The 17,147-nt window shown below is 36.7% G+C and overlaps 2 protein-coding genes across 4 annotated transcripts; one reads left to right on the forward strand and one right to left on the reverse strand.

Annotated features, from left to right (window-relative positions):
• Positions 1-251: 251 nt before the first annotated feature.
• LOC132188976 (uncharacterized protein At1g51745) lies at positions 252-8,312 on the reverse strand. Of its 2 annotated transcripts, XM_059603444.1 has the most exons (4): positions 7,768-8,312; positions 4,928-5,526; positions 4,457-4,753; positions 252-2,144 (listed from the first exon to the last, which is right to left on the reverse strand). In XM_059603444.1, exons 1-4 carry the CDS (start codon positions 7,947-7,949, stop codon positions 868-870), a joined length of 2,355 nt encoding a protein of 784 aa, XP_059459427.1. In that variant the 5' UTR covers positions 7,950-8,312; the 3' UTR covers positions 252-867. The 2 variants fall into 2 exon arrangements, with proteins under 2 accessions (XP_059459427.1, XP_059459421.1); XM_059603438.1 differs by having other exon boundaries at positions 4,457-5,526.
• A 2,052-nt stretch (positions 8,313-10,364) lies between these two features.
• Positions 10,365-14,097, forward strand: LOC132189087 (uncharacterized). 2 transcript variants are annotated; one of them, XM_059603606.1, is made up of 5 exons: positions 10,365-10,602; positions 11,226-11,841; positions 12,044-12,316; positions 12,468-13,516; positions 13,630-14,097. In XM_059603606.1, the coding sequence occupies exons 1-5, from the start codon at positions 10,489-10,491 to the stop codon at positions 13,696-13,698; spliced, it is 2,121 nt and encodes a 706-aa protein (XP_059459589.1). In that variant the 5' UTR covers positions 10,365-10,488; the 3' UTR covers positions 13,699-14,097. The 2 variants fall into 2 exon arrangements, with proteins under 2 accessions (XP_059459589.1, XP_059459581.1); XM_059603598.1 differs by having other exon boundaries at positions 12,450-13,516; positions 13,630-14,096.
• Positions 14,098-17,147: the final 3,050 nt, after the last annotated feature.

The raw sequence follows: 17,147 nt of genomic DNA on the forward strand, positions 1-17,147 counted from the left end.
CAAAACGGCTTCTAATCATTGGACCAGCATAATTAACGGAAAATGTTGGTCCTCTTTACCGGTTTAGTCCTCCTCCTCCTCCTGTGTTGTTGCTTTCACCTTAAAACTTATCCCAAATTCTGAAGCCATCGCATTTTTGCAACATCTGCTCACATTCGTTCAATAACCCAAATACTTTGCAAACATATCGTGATACTCTGGCAAGAACCGCTTAGAAGATAATACATGCATTACCTATTTTGCATAACAAGTAAACCTTTCAACTTCAGTATATCCTCATCGTATGCATTGCTCAGCCTTACAGAAAAAGTAGAGCTCGAAATATCTATTTTACATGAGTAAAAAAATCCAAGCAGTGCACCATATCTCTCACTGCAATGATAATTGCTCAACAAGATTACAGATTCGGGTATATACCTAAATTGATCCCCACTATTCCAGGTTTTCTATAATTTTTTTTTTTTAAATAGTAAAAAAAAAAAAAAAAAAAAAAACTTGTAGGTACATATGCTGGTACAGAAATGAAATATACAGTCGTCAACATAAATTTCCAAAATACCTATTTTATATCCATATAAGTTCTGACTACTTGTTTCTGGCTAATAAGAGCTTTCTTTCTCCAATTCCTCAGAAACCCATATCCAACAAATGTACAGTTATGGCCCTTATATTAACAATATCTGATTTCTCCCTCTATGATCTGCTTCATCTCATTATTCAAAAAGGCAGCAGAATCTTCACCTCCACAGTGCTGACAATCAATAGGATTGGAGTTTGGGGTTGCGTTCTTTGGAAAGAAGAAATTAGCAACAACTGTTGTGCTAGCAGTATAAGATTATTGTTCCCATGTGAAAATGTACATGTAATCTATGATGGATTTCTCTCCACATTACTATTCAACAAGACCGCATTACTAGCTGCTTTTGATGGTGGCCTATTGATCTTCTCGAGTAACCTACTGAATACTAATTTAACGGGTATGCAAGCTACTGTGGTGGGCCCAGATGACTCCGGCTTTATCAGCCCATCCATTTGACAATTATTGCTATCTTGTACAGGCTTGATACTAAAATTCTGTTCAGTAGCTATTGAAGACAGAGTTCTAGTTTTCTGACTAGATGATAAGCTTACTTTCCTTGGTAGCTTTTTCACAAACTTCCTGTCAGTTGGAGGCCGAGGAATGTAAGGGAGGTTACTCTTCTCCAGGCTTGCCTTGTGACTGAAACTCCCTGCATTTAATTTCTTTAATGGAGGTTTCCTTTCTTGATCTAAAAAGGGAAGATCGCTGGTGGCTTCATCACCATCCAATGCTGATGATAAATGAGGGCGTGGGATCCGAACATTCGCTGTCCTCCTTGCAGTCCTCCAAGCTGGCTGAAGTGCTGTATTTTCACTGTTAAGCACTTCAGTGCCAAAATCAACTGTAGAAAGAAGAGTTTCAGCTGAACCGTCTTCTAGGGCTTCAATTTGAATTGGGTGCCCTATAATTGCCTTCCCATTTAACTTGCTCATCAGAGAAACAATAGGGACAGGCTCTTTCTGATAGCTTGCTTGGACCTTCAAATCCACATTTACCAGCATGGATCTCGGCCTCCCACCAAATTGACGATGGCCATCAAAATATGGACCAAAACGCTCTGCTTTGATGTTCCAATATCCTTTCAAAGCAGGCTGATCCTCCCATGTCAAGTCCTCCCAATCAACTAAATTACTACCAATACTATTTCGACCCCTGGATGCAGCTCTTGATGTCGAGGAGGGCCTACTGTTCAATCTAACTCTCGAAGTCCCTATATCCCTTTCATTTATATCATCCTCATCAACACTATAATCAAAATCATCACTTCTACGGAAGCTCAAACTCTGCCTCAAAGTCCTGTGGCTCAAACGACTTCTCTTCTCTTCAGGATATGTTCTGTAAATGGAACCTATTCCATCACTTGCATCCACAGGCTTTTTTGTAAGATTGCGAATATTCCTTTTACCTTTCAATCGCCATTTAGACACTGCATCATTAGCAGAAACATGGTCATGAAGATAAGGGTGAGACATGTCGCCAGAAAATGCTGACTCATCATGCTCCTCCGTACTCATGCTTCCATGTTCTTGTGCTTCAGATCTTCCTGGAGCATTCCATTCTGCTTCTGTAGGTACAGCAACATCCAAATGGCATAAAGATTAGAGATTGATGAGGAAAGAAATTGAAATAGCCAAATCATCAAAACCACTAAGAAAAATCAAGTAAAATCTCAAGAGGCATATTTAATACATCACAAGCTATTATATCACAGAAGAAGAAGAAGAAGAAGAAGAAGAAGAAGCAAAAGATGCTTCCACATCATAGGGGCCTACAGACAATCCAATAGAATGCAAGCAGCCATGATAACTCTCAAGAACAATTAATAAGATCCCAAGTGTGAGACAATAGGAGGAGAAAAACATCTGAGTTACATTGGCAGTCTCAATACATCAACAGAGGAAATCCCTGCTGCTAACCAAAATAATATGTAGAACATATTCAGAACCCTAATACTTAAATTCTGATTATACTTGAATGCTTCTAATGGCCAATTTCTAAACAAAACCTATGGAGTCAGGTGGTAATATTTCAACCCTAGCAAATTAAAGCAAAGTCTATTACATTAAAAAATCCAGAACTAATTTATCGCAAAAGAAAACTTGTAACTCCCAAACTGCCAAGAGTTTATAGACCATCTTTTCAATTGCAACTTTTTAACAGATGAACCACCAGGTTCACAAATGGAAGGCCTTGTGAATTTTTGCGCTCTCTAGTTTAACAATTCGAACGTTTACCCTTACATGCTCAAGAATTAAAAAGTTCCATATTATCTCCATCAACACACACAAGAGAATAAAAAAGTTAACAATCAAAACGTTTTCTCTTAAAAGCACAAGAATTAAGAAGTTCCACATATCCCCACCAACACACACACACACACTCAGACACACGCACATGCACATGCATGCACGTGCGCAAGCACGCGCACACACACACACACTAACCTCCCCACCTTCAGGTGTAGTATAACATGTTCCAGTTTTATGTAGAACAAAATGTCCTCCTCCTCTCAAGTAAAAAAAAACTTGACAGAGAGGAAGCTTGGCAATTCTGCAAAAGATTTCTTATTAGCCTTCCTCTTTGTCAATCTGCAACTCATACTTTGCCCCTCTCCCTTTCTAGTCAACCCATCAGTCTCATCCTTCTAAATCCATGATCTTCGCTCAAAACAAAAGCCAAAAACATACCCAAGGGTTATTTTGTCCAATAAAAATGCATAGAGTGCTATCCTCCACCTGAAAGTCAGGAGGTTAGCAATGTATACATACACATGCACATACACAAGAAAAAGAAAAAGAAGCAGCTGACCAAAGTCATCCACCAAATCTGTAACAAAATACAGAAAAAAAAAAAAACAAAAAAAAAAATCTCAAAATCAATTACCACCACTTAGAGAACTTCCAGGTAAAAGGGATTGCAGCCATTTGATTTAGCTTCATTTCAAAACACAGACGGAAACAAATGCAGCCATAATGGAAATCAATCCAGTAGTAAGACACTGGAAACTTTTTTTTGATAAGTAATAACCAGTAAGACACTGAAAACTACTTAAGATAGACCATACCAAGTCTTCTAAGTACTCAAAAACTGCTCGTAACAAAAAGATATGAGCTTTTGGTATTAATAAAACTTCCTGATTCCAAATTCTTACCTGCAGATGAATCTTCCTTCTCCAAAATAATCCTATACTTCCATCTCATTCTTTCCGTAGGACATGAATATAAAATCAAATCCAACACGTTCATCATGACCATGAACACTCAACTGCGTCATCACGGCAGCGATGGATGTCCCTTTATATTCTCCAAATATAAATAGATAGAGAACAATTAAAGACTAGGACACCCCAACTGAAAACGAAAGACCATCTTTGATAAATAGATAGTGACCACGAAACTTCTTTTTCTATAAGCACTCTAGATATCACTTTATAGTTCCAATATACTTGCTACCTGGCTGATTTTATTTTATAATCATTCAAACATAATATTCTTCACTTTCAATCAAGGCAGCAAAGTCTATTGATTTTATTTTTTAATCAAACTCAGAAATAAATACAAAACCAATCCTTGGAAATATCTTGACAGTCCAACAACCACCATGGTAGAGCATGCTAGGCGTCATTATCTTTATCAATCTATCACTTGCAATAAATTTCCAAAGCTCTAATCAAGGGGAACCAAATAGACTAATAGTTAACAACAGAAAAAGACACCGAATCTTTCATCCAGGACATATATCATCAGCAAGCATCAAACAAGTGATCTTTTGAATATGTAGAGCACTAAACAACATAGATTAATCAAGTTTTGATAGATATATAATAACCACAGTATGGATACGAGACAAGAAATTAAAAATAGTAAGACTTCAAACCTGATAGTACAGTCATCTCTTCTTCCATATCTGGTTCCGTCTCGGAAGAATCAGACTCGGATTCAGAAGAATCAGTTTCAGAAGAATCAGATTCAACATCTTCTGTAAAACCAGAAGAGTTCTCTTCAATCAAAGAACCAGGATAAGGAACAAAGTTACCCATTCCGAACTGGGAAGCTGACATCTCAATCTTTCTTGGAGAAGTTTCATTGTGATCCAAAGAATCACCATGCTCAGCTGTCACGTAGACACATCTGCTCCTCTTAGCTCGAGAAGTAACTCCCATCTGCTCCACTCCTGAAATAGAAGTAGAAACAGTACCACAGTCAGGTTGCAAAGAATCAGAGACTCCTAATTTTGCACTACTCTGCAAAACTTGAATAAGAGGGCGTCGCTTATCACGTCTCTTGACCAAAAATTCCTCAGTCAACCCCTCATGTGATCTTTTCCTTTTTTCTAAAGAATTTTTACCATTTGCATGACTTGCATTTCCCATGCTAAGATGACCACCACCAGGAAGAGCATCAGCATGATTATCAGCTATAGGTTTCCGAGAACCATTCGAAACTACAGAAGATGAAAGCTTCTGTTTGGAAGGGGCAATCCTAAGACCGAAATCTTGCAAATCTCTCATTCGGGGTATGATATCAGAATGATCATTTGCCCCACTCAGTTGATTTCCATCTTTAGCTTTCTGTGAAGAAAGAAGACCACCAACAGTCTTGTCCTTATGATACATTTCAAGCCTGCTAGAACCTTGATGTGAATTGGAATTTCCAAGCTTTCCATTATCATCTCCAAAACTTTCTGAAGAAGTAACTAACCCCTTTTTGATATCACCAGATGATTTACTGTTCCTGCGATCAGAATCTATACATAACTTTCCTTGCTTTTCCAACAGTTGCCTCTCAAGTTCAAGAGCATGAAGAATAGCATCTTCTCGACGTGCATATTTCTCCCTTTTCTTTATTGGCATGCCTTGGGAGGACTCAGCTTTTTCAATACAATCATCAAATTCGCCACATCTAAATGCCTTCACTCGCTTGGATTTCTCTAAATTGTACCAATCCCTGAGAAGAAATACCACCAAAGAGTTTTATAAGTATCAGAGTAGGTACTAAGGTACAACAAAAACAGCCATGAATATAGAAGAAGTATCTAGGCATATTGTGAAGAATAAGACTTTGTTCCCCCATTTTTAATTTATAAATAAAAAAGAAAAACGCTTATGTAACACTTGTTATAAATAAAGAACATAGCATCTCAAGTAACTTCTTAAAGAAATCAGCATGCCACTTTGCTGTCTTTTATCTATCCAACCACATGTCAAAGCTCTTCAAACCCTTCATTGAGAAAACTAATGAGCATAAAAAGAATAATCAATTTTATGCATGAGTAAAGACAAGAAAATTATCATATGAGGCTGATAGCATAAACTATAGAAAATATAACTTGATAAAGGGTATGCAATTTTACCACCAAAGAACATTTGAAAGAAAAAAACACACAAGGAAGAAACAAAGAAATAAAGGGAAAAAAAGGCCTGGTAATAAGGTCACTGCAATGCAGAATGGGGAAGGGGGGACCAGATGTCATGGGAACAAGTGCCTGGAAAGGCAGAAATGGATCGAAATAGACACTGCAAAACAAGGCAAAGGAGGCAGGTTTGGTTAAATTTCCTTGGGGTTTCTCGGAATTACTAATTACCATGTCCGTTGGGAGTTGGTTAGCCCAAAATCCAAATTTCACAATTCAATGTAAAGCTGAAACACAGTTGGTTAGACCAGATGTCATGGGAATAAATGATCAGACAAACAAAGTAAACCACTGAAACACATTTTTTGTACAAATCAAAAGAACAAAAACTGGAAGGTCCATTCAAGGTGCTAGGATTCCATGGTTTGGCAAGTGCTATGCAGACAATAGGGGATATTTACCACCAAATAAGAGAGGTAAAAGAACTGCCACAATAAGAATTTGTGCTAAAGCAGTGCAACATGTAAATCATAGAAGAATACAGGGTTAAAGCCTTCTCCGTGTATTAAAAGATTAACCACATGCAGCATCAGTGAAACCCTCTCCCCTGCTTTCCCTCTCTCTCAGAAAAAAAGAAAACCCTCAAGTCTCCAGCTCTTGCAGTCAAAACACATACACACACATAGAGCGGGTGCGTGGGGGTTATTTGGCAGTAATCACACACCAGGAAGATAAAGTACAAACTTGCCCATACAAGCAGCACAAACAGCCATTATAAACTGAATCTAACTAATATATCCTCACCCAAAAAAAAAAAAAAAAGTATCATCGTGACTTTCACCGTCTATATCACTCAATGTACAAAATACAAGGAAATGATTTTTTTTGATAAATAACAATATAAGAAAATAATTAAGAATAGAACACACAAAAAGAAAAGACAAAAAGACATAAGGTTCATGATTTAAAAAGAAATCTATACCGAAACTCAATATGTTTATTAAAATCCAGAAAATAGAACAGAACCATACATACATGTAATGTAACTAGATATAGACATTCAAAACCCTAATTTTGACAAGTTAATTGTAAGTGTCGCCCTCCTACCCATAGAACACCAAACACATCCAAGTAATGAAGTTTGGTTGCTCTTTGAAAAGACCCAAAAGTAATGTTCTCCTTTACTTTTCTTTTTTAGTTTTTGATAAGATGAAAATGTTTTTATTATAACTGAAAATTTTATGTGCAAAGGATGGGGTTTTGGTCCATAGTTTGTGGCAACTGTTCTATTTCCAGGTAGCTGAATGATTATGTATCGTGAGGTCATGCATGGAACAAGGTCGATGGTGAGATTGCTGTTTTAAGATCTACTAGCTGCGTGTATAACTTACGAATAAAAGAAATAAGCATATCAAAAAAATGTCACAACCACCATCAGACAACAACCATTTCTCAAAACAATTCATTTTTTGTTCTCTCTTTCCTTATTGAACGAAGTGATGAAGACTTGCTTCATTACAGTTCCTACCAACCCAAAAGAGCATTATCACTCACCAATTAAATTCTAGCATAAAAAAAGTCAGTCTTTACCACAGAATATTCTATGAAATGCACAAGATGCTATCATTTACCAAAAATTCATACATCCATTTACCCATTTGTGATTAACAAAAAATCAAAAGAACAAGTACCCAATAAAATAATCAACCCCACAATAATTGCACAGAAATCACTAACAGCATCAAAATCTTACATCTTTACACAAAATCTAGTCCCATAATGTAAATTTGAATAGATGAAAATCGAGAGAGAGAGAGAGAGAGAGAGAGACTGACACGCTAGCGTCCTCCCTTCCGAGAAGCTTGACCGGAGTCCCGGAGCGCGGCGACGTGAGATGCGAAGTGGAGAGCTCTTCGGGCCCCAGTATCTTCCCCGGCCACCACGACCCGTTCCTCCTCCTCACCCACACAATCGATCCCGCGCTGCACCCTGCCGCGCCTGATCCCTCGCTCTCCATATCTCTGACTCTTTCTCACTCTCTCTGTATCTGTCTATCTCTCTCTCTCTTTCTCTTTCTCTCTTTCTCTTTCTCTTTCTCTCTTTCTCTTTCTCTCTGTATCTCTCTCTCTCTCTCTCTCTCTCTGAGTCTCCGTTTGGCTCAGCCACCGGCGAAGAAGAAGCGGATGGTCCGAGAACTGGTGTATCCGGAGGATCCAATACTGGGAATTCGGGTTAGGGTTAGGGGTTCCATTCAATTCAGAATTGGGGATTTTTGTTAGTTTTCATATCTAGGGCTTTCAGTTTTCAATCTCTCTCTCTCTAGAAGGGTATTCGGTTTCTCTCTCTACAACTTGGTCTGACTCTCAGTTGCTGCCGTGTTAGTTGGGTCAACTTTTGGTGGGTTTGGAAACTTGAGCGGAGTGGGCTGAATCCGCGTGATACGGGCTTTGGGCTTTGACGACTCACTGGGCTGGGCTGGATTATTGGCTGCTATTATGTATTAGGATCCAACTTTTTTCTTCCTAATTATCATTTCATTTCCAATATAATAATATTAGAAATTACATTTTTATTTCACAACTATTTTAATGTCGGTGTGACAGTTCTAACCAAATTTTGGATCACTCATTGTTTAAAAATAATAATAATTGATTGAGACTATCATATCTATATTGTAAGATATTTGTGTACTGATATAAATATGATATATAACATTTTTCTTTACAAAATACTCGCTTAACTATCATGGACCGTCACAATGTGTCAAACTCACAATACTTGCTGAAATATCTCTAACAAAAATGACTACATGTCATTTTTTTGTTTGACATTGTAACTTGGATAGTTTGAAACAAATTTCTTTCAACTTAGTTTATAATATTGTCATGTTTTCCTTAGTATGTAATAAACACATATTTTAAAAAATATTTTAAACACTTTTATCATGCCACTATTTCACCCCACTCACGTAGTAGTGCCAATAAGCCATTATTATTTTTTTTTTAAAAAAAATCTAAAGGTTAATTGACACTTCTACATTAGCATGATATGATAGTAGTAGGATAAAAGTATGCTTTTTAGAATTACTCTAACTTTAAATCCACATGACATATACTATGCTACGAATCCGCTCCAAGACCGTTAGACCTACCATGGTTGCTTTGCTCTCTACTTCAATTGACTACCCTCTAGTAGCATTCACTTTGGGCTCCATGTAACTAAAAACACACCCCGTCTGCCTAGCTACAATAGACAAGCCATTGTTGGGCAGCTGCAGCGCTCAACAATTTGCTGAGCACTGTAGCTCAACAATTTATAACATATATTAATATACAATCCGTTCTATCATCTCTCATTCAGTAAAAATCTATTTTATTATCTCTCGATCAATTGTTATTGAATGACACTTGAACTTTAATAATAAATAAATAATATTTAAATGAAATAGTAAAAGTAAATAGCTAAAATGCGGAGCTGAATGTAGATGCTTTGAAAAAATAGGTAGTTAAAATAAAAAATGTAATATTTTAGCTAAACATTTACTGAGCCAGATAATCGGTGCATATCATCTAGATATATAGGTGTATATTTGTGTAAGTGCAGACTGTGTATACTATTAAAATGAGTTTTGATGATGTTGCTCCTGTCATTAGTGATCATGAAGGCAGCAAGCAACACTATTTGCCATAAACTTGGCAACCTCTTTAAGCATAAGTCCCTTGCTTCAGAGATTCACTTCTAACAATATTGGCCATTAACATGGCTCCTCTATTTTCATATTGGAGCATTTCCCCCATTAACATGGCTCTTTTATTTTTATTTAAATAATAAGTTAGTTGTTACTCTGCAAAAGTTAAAACAAATGTTTTGTCAAAACAGAAACATAACTGTTGAAATTGAATTTGATGCCTATTTTGTATGTGAGGCAAACAATTTGAATGAGATTTTATAATGTGTGGCAAACAATTTAAATGAGGTTCTATCTTCATTTCAATTTCGTCCCTCTATTTTAAATGTGCTTGCACAAATGAAAGATTAATTATGTCAAACGACACTTAAATGGTACAGTTCATCGTCTAGGGAATAAAATCTTATCTTATAAAAATTGTCCCCCCCCCCCCTCTCTGTCAATTCTAGTTAATTTATTAGACACGTGTCTCTCTCCCATAAGTCCAGCATTGAAGCAAGCATGGCCACTTGATGTCCAATCTATGGCCCTGATTTACTCATCATGACCAGATGAGTCTATAACGCACACTTCCACGGAATCTGGTTTACCAATCAATAACCACACACGGTCACACCCCCCATAACCCTAATCCAAATTCAAATTTCAAATTCCACGCTCCAACGGTCACATTCCCTAGGGTTTCTCTAACGTCTCTCTTACATATACCCCTCCAACCATTTCCTCTCTCACTCACCGCCTCCTCCACTTTCTCTTCCTTTGCATCCAAATCTTGCACAACCAAAAATACCTTGTTTTGAACATTTCAAGCGAACAGTTTCTTAATTTCTTTCTCGTTTTATTGTTGTTGTTTTGTGAATTTTGAGCGATGGATTTCCACAGCCTGGCAAGGAGGGAGCTCCAGGCTCTCTGCAAGAATAACAAGATCCCAGCCAACATGACCAACGTAGCCATGGCTGATGCTCTCAAGGCTCTTCAACATGTAACCTTTTTCCTCGACTCTTCAATACCCATTTTACATCCTTCTTTCTTTTCTGTTTGTTTGCTGAGAAATTGTAGGAAAAATTAAATATAAGTTTGCATTTCTATAACTTTATGTTCATCATAATCAGTTTGTTCGCTAACAAAATCATACGAAAAGAAATGCACATTTGGATCTTTCTTTCTTTTCTTTTTATTTTATTTTTATTTATCTTTATAGTACCCTATTTCATATTTTTCTTCATAGTCTCTTGTTTCTTGAATTTGATGTATCAACTGGAGTGTTATGTTCAGATTTTAGATCTTTCGCTATTCTCTGTTTGTTAAAGTTTGTGAATTTTCATGCCATTTTGTTTGGAACCAAACGTAGCTATTGAGTTCTACAGATTTCGATTTATTGTAAACGGGTCTATCTTTCGCAGAACTTGCAGAAACAGAAAGGTCTAGAAAAGGAAAAAGACCAAAAAAAAAATAAAAAATGAACCCTTTATAATCCTCTATAGTTAAAGAAACGAGAAATTTCCTAGCATTCTTTTCCATTGATTCGATTCAATCTCCCTGTAAATCCTTAGTTTGTTATTTTTTCTTTCAATATTTATCATTCAATCCAAATCGATGTGTCAGGTCGAAGGGCTCGAAGAATTCTTGAATCCATCCGATTCCGATCTCTCAAAACCTGTGGAGGAAGCTCTGAACGGATCGCCAGATATTCCTCGCACTGCCTGCAGAACCTCGACTCGCAGAAAACCCATCAAAGACGAACCTAAAAGCACACAACCCTTGAGTCGCACTCGTCGTGGGACAAGAGGAAGAACCGCTGAAGACATCGATCAAGAAAACAAAGATGTCAATGTGCCTATAACCCCAGCAGCGCCGAGCGGCAGCAGAAGAGCATCGGTGGCGGCTTCGTCTCGCAGAAACATTGAGACCCAGATGAAGGAAGACGAAGAGGATAAGAAGAAAGAGGCTCAAGGAAGGAGTGCCGTGCCAAGCAGCCGCGGACGACCCCCAGTCGCTTCGGCTCGCAGGAAGCTGGAGACACAAAAGGAGGTGAATTCGGTGCAGCGAGTGTATAGTACAAGGCGGTCGGTGAGGCTGTTGGAGAACAATATGGCTAAGTTGAGCATGATGGAGAATGGAAGTGCAGAACCTATAAAGATCGATCGTGATTTGTTTGAAGAGATGGGTAATAGTTCGGAGACATCTGAGGTTTCTGTTGAAGTTGAAAAGAATATCCAAGGTATGTGTTTGGGTACTAGGATTTACACATTTCGCTTCTCTAACTGTTATATGAGAAATTTTCTCAGCATATGTACTTGTGTGACATGTGTATTTGCTTTTCTGAATAAGGAATATTATATTATATTTACATTTTCACGAGAAATTAAAATGGTATGAAGGTGATGTGATATTCACTGACATTGTTTATATTTTGATCTCAGGAACTAGTACGCAGACAATGTCAGAAGAGGAAGGTTCAGAGAAAACCGATGATTCCGAAGTTTTATCGAATCCGAAAACAATTGGATCACTAGAGATTGAGAGAGAATTGAAATTTGGTGTTAAAGAGGACAAGAGTGATGATGGGTATGAAATAAATGTTTTGAAGTCAGAACAGGCTCTGGGTTCTGAGATATCTGATAATTTTGGCGTTTTTAAAGTTCCAGAGGCAGTAGATGAAGCAATAGATGTGGGTGATGAAACTGTAGAGAAGGGTGAGTTTTACTCTGTTAGTGTTTTTAAATGTGATCAGTATCTTTGTAATTTTAATTCATATAGTGGTTCTTGTCATCAACATTTCTGTGCTTCTGTTGAGTTCTATGAATTTGATGTTGATCCCCCTCTCAGGACCTGCTGATGTTTCAGTTACTGTGCAAGATACAGGCGTTGAAGATTCTTTGGCAATTAAAGCATCCACTGATGTTTTTGCTGAGGTTAAGGACCATGATGTTGTTGCTTCTCAATTTATGTTGCCAGAACATGGTATTGATTGCGATAGTGTAGAAGAATCTCTTGAGCCCAATTTACAGAGTCAGAGTTCCTCCGACGTTCAAGACCAGGCAAGCAAAGATTCTCACATGAATGTGGTGGTGGATGATGACCTTGGCAGTCATGATTCTGAATCGGAATACTCCACTGACTGGGAGTCTGATGAAGACGACGAGTCAGATGCAAGTTCACCCGAGAGTCAAGAAAATAAGAGTGATGATGATGCAGAAACAGATGAAAAGGATCCAGAGGCTCCAGTTCTTCCTGAAGACCAGATGGCTGGTTTTGAGAAGTTGGAGAGCAAAATAGAAGAATCGGATCAACTTGTTAACAAGTCTAATACTACTATTGGCAACGATTCAGGTTCTGAAAGCTTTATTGCTGAACACTCGGAAATAGAGTCTGTTGACTCTGCTGATGAAGAAAGCCTGAATGATGACCATGTTATGGTTGAAGGTGTCTGTGTAATGCCAGCACATGAATCTTTGGACAAGACTCCAACTTCTGTGAAGAAAATGAGTCATCTAATTTCTGGCAGCGAAGTCACTTGCAAAACTCCATGTCAACCATTTGCAGCTGACCAGATCTCGGGCCAGTTTCCTCGTCCAACTCAGTTGACACAAAAAAAATCTTCTGCTATAGAAGAATCGATTCAGAAGATCATTGATGTTTCAGACGATGATGATGAAGACCTTGACAATGGAAATGGGAAACTGGAGCTCGAAAAGGATAAGGCGAAGCAAGACGAGAACACAGTTGATGGGGATAGCATACTGGAAATGTACACAGGAGTGAGTTCAATTGATGGGGATAACATGCTGGCAATGTTCGCAGGAATGAGTTTAAGGCAGCTCAGGAAGAAGGTGAAGATGGAATTGCAAATTACACACGACAGAAAGAACAATAAGGATAAAAGTACCACTAAGGTGAGCCTATTCTCTCTCTCTCTCTCACACACACACACCTTTATTAGCTGGTAATTGTAAGAGTTAATACTGTGTTATACTCTACCGACTGTTTTTGGTTTATTGATGAGCAGGAGCATGATGGGAAGAAAAGAGTTGCCTTGAAACCATTGCCAGAGAACTGTATGGATGGTGGAATCTGAGAAAGGAAGATGAAATACCTCTATGCCGAAGGGGAGAGAAGTGTTTTAAGAGAATGAAACTATCCTATCCTTGGGTATTGTTTCTTTTATCCAAATTCCGGTTGAGATGGGCCAATGATGTGGGAGGGTTTAAACCTTGGTTTGCCTTATTTTTGTTCCTTTTCCTGCTCAAATAAGCACCAGAATTTTGTAGGATCTATTTTTTTTTGGTCAGTATGTGGGCTATTGATTCAAGTTTTGTAATAATGTTGGCTCATCCAATGTTTTGTTGATGGGTGTGGATTATGAAAGTGATCAAGCGTGCTTATCAATACTATGTAGCACAATTTTATCAATTTCTAGTTCATCTGTATGTCTTCTTTTTAATTATTACAGATCTTGGTACCAAAGTTCCATATAAAGGCAAAAGCTGAATTTATTGGAATTTTACCAAAGTTCCATCAATTTTATATTCAATGGTAGCTTTAAAAGCCACTTAAAAGTACGAAAAAATTATGTAAGGAAATGAGATTCTTCTTTTAAAAGTTTATTTCATATAACCCACGTTGGATGGCCAACAAGCTACCTCGTACGCACTGCATTCTGTCCCTATCCATCGCTTTAGCCCCAGTCGACTTCTCAGTTGTGGGAGTCTACCTCTGCTATTTCCACATTAACAAATGACAATGACTCTTAATTGTGATTTTCTTTACCATGGTCTCCATATCTCTTTTGTACTTATGTTTTTCTTAGAAATAAATTTTCTTGCTTACAAAAAGAAAAAAAATAATGCTACACATATTCACATTCTTTTTTACTCACACACCTTTAGGTGGCCTCACTCTCACTATTAGATCAAAATTTAATAATAATTTATCTTAATTAAATCAAATAATAAGAGTGGTTGCCACCTAAACGTGTGTGAGAGTAAGAATAAGAGAATGGGAGTATGTGTAGCATGCTACCATATGATATGCCACAAGAAAGAATTGCTAATCCTAGTCAAGCATGCCATCATGAATAAAGTATAAATTGACAACAATAAGTGTGAATATCAAAAATTGTAAATTGCTTTTGAAGGGAACTCACTAGCTTTTAACTCTAAACAATTAAAAAAAAATTAAAAATTAAATAAAAACAAACAAAGAAATAAATAAATAAAATTAGAATTGATCAATTGAAAACGCAAACAACATGTTTCCTTTTTTAGAGACCGAGAGTGGAACCAATGATTAATTACCCTCGTGTCACACCGGCAATGATGTATTTTAAGTATGTCATATTTATTTGCCACGTCATGTATAAATTTTACGAGATTTTCGATCTAGCAAATGAAAGCCACCTGTCAAAACCTAATTCCGCCAAGTGCTTTTAAAGGGCAACTTATAAAATTCTTTACACTATATATACTTGTCAGCTTTATAATTAACACTCCCCATTCAACATCTCAAACTCTTTCTCTCTCTCTCTCGAGCTCCAACAAAAAGAAGAAGAAGAACCAGGAGGAGAAGGAGAGGAAGAAGAACAAGAAGAAGAAGAATACATTTGAAAAACTTTGTTAGGAGGAAAATCTGCACGCTTGGGAAAAAATTATGTCTTAGCCATTCAAAGAAGTCATACGAGCAACTTGTTGAGTCGGAAAAGATGATGAGCTCCAGGACCCGAAAAGTTCGAAAAGGTTATGTAGCTGTGTACGTGGGAGAAGAGCAAAAGAGATACGAAGTTCCATTGAAGTATCTTTCTCTTCCAAGTTTCCAAGATTTGATTGTGCAGGCAGAGCAACAAGAGCTTGAACCAAAGATTGAAGGACCCATCATGCTTGCATGCACGACCGAGATATTTGATCAGCTATTGAAGCTTGCAAAGGAGTAACCGCTTTGTTTGGCCCCTTGAGAGGACCGAGTCACTTGTTTGACCCATTTCTTACTGTTTGTAATTATTTTTGCTCTATTTTAGTTTGTTTTGAGTTTGTTGTTGGGGAGCCCACCCTATTTTAGTTTTTAGGATTGCCATTTCTCTCTTCCTTTTGGATCAAGAATGAGAATGATCATTTACTGTAACCATTTCCTTATTCAATTTTTTTTTTTTTTAATCCCACTATTAAACTATCATCGGTTGATTTTCATATATATGCACTTTTAATAACAAGGGGCAAAATTTATTAAAAAGAATAATGTTATAAACTTTACTTTTATCTCACTACTATTTTACTCTACTGCTATGGTGGTTAGGGGCAGATCTAGACAATTATGTAGGGGGACGGGCAAAAAAAAAAAAAAATAGGGTGTAAAAAATTAATTTCAAATGGGTTATACCATAAAAACATATAATTTTGCGCTTGTTGGCAATATCAATCAGCCCTTCAATTTTGTTTTTTCTTTTTTAACAATGTTTGAAGGGCACTACTACGTCAAAAGAATTATGAGATAGCGGTGATGAGATAAAAATATGGTTTCTAGCGTCACTCTTTTTAATAACATCCAATATTATATACTCATTAGCGAAGTGTGTTCCTCGTACAACTTCAAATGATCGAGGCCTTTGGGTATTTTCATAATAATCTCAATATATCATGAATATATTCTCCACAAATTATGGTAATAATTGCTACAATATTAACTATTGTAAATATGCTATAAATATTTTGTGATTCTATAATTATTGTATTTTCTTTTTTCTTCTGACATCACTCAACTATAAATATGCCATTATGTTATACAGTTAAATAGATCAAAAATACAACTTCTCTTCTACAATTCTATTATATTTAACTTGTCTTTTTCTTCAAGTGGGATGATGTTTTTCTCACAGTAATAAATAGGAATAATTTGTGAAGCTGAAATGTGTTGAATTTCACTTGTAGCATGGTGCTCCCTCACTGGTTGATTGGACCTCCTTTATTAGCTTCTCATCCTTTTGATTTTTTGGAAATACATGCCATGCATTTAATAGAGTTTTATTATATACATTTAAGTTATAGTTTGCTTTCTCAACAAGTATGAAGTTCAAAATTAAGATATCTACAGAACATATACAAAGCATCCAAGTAGAAGTCCTAGAAACATGAAGTTCAAAATTAGACAGATATCAAACACTAAATGATCAAAAAATAAGATGGAATAGAATGTAATTTGCAAAATAAAACAAAACCCATTTGAACCAATCAACTCATGGACCATGTAACTAACAAAACAAGGGTGCATTTTCACAATATATATGGAACTTTTTACTGATAATAGTACTCTTTAGGAGAAATATCTAAACTTGCATTTTTTTTTTTTTTAAGAGAAAAATTCACGCTTTTATTAAATCAAACTGAAACATCTTGAATAGCAAGTACAATACTTTGGATAAAAAAGATTGACTATTCTCCATCCACACTTGGTCTAAAGATTGTTGAATAGTTACTTTCGCTAAATAGTGAGCTATTTCATTTAAAGATTGTTGAATAGTTGCATTTGCTAAACAGT

This window comes from Corylus avellana, chromosome ca1, assembly GCF_901000735.1.
Source record: "Corylus avellana chromosome ca1, CavTom2PMs-1.0".
Classification (NCBI taxonomy): Eukaryota; Viridiplantae; Streptophyta; class Magnoliopsida; order Fagales; family Betulaceae; genus Corylus; species Corylus avellana.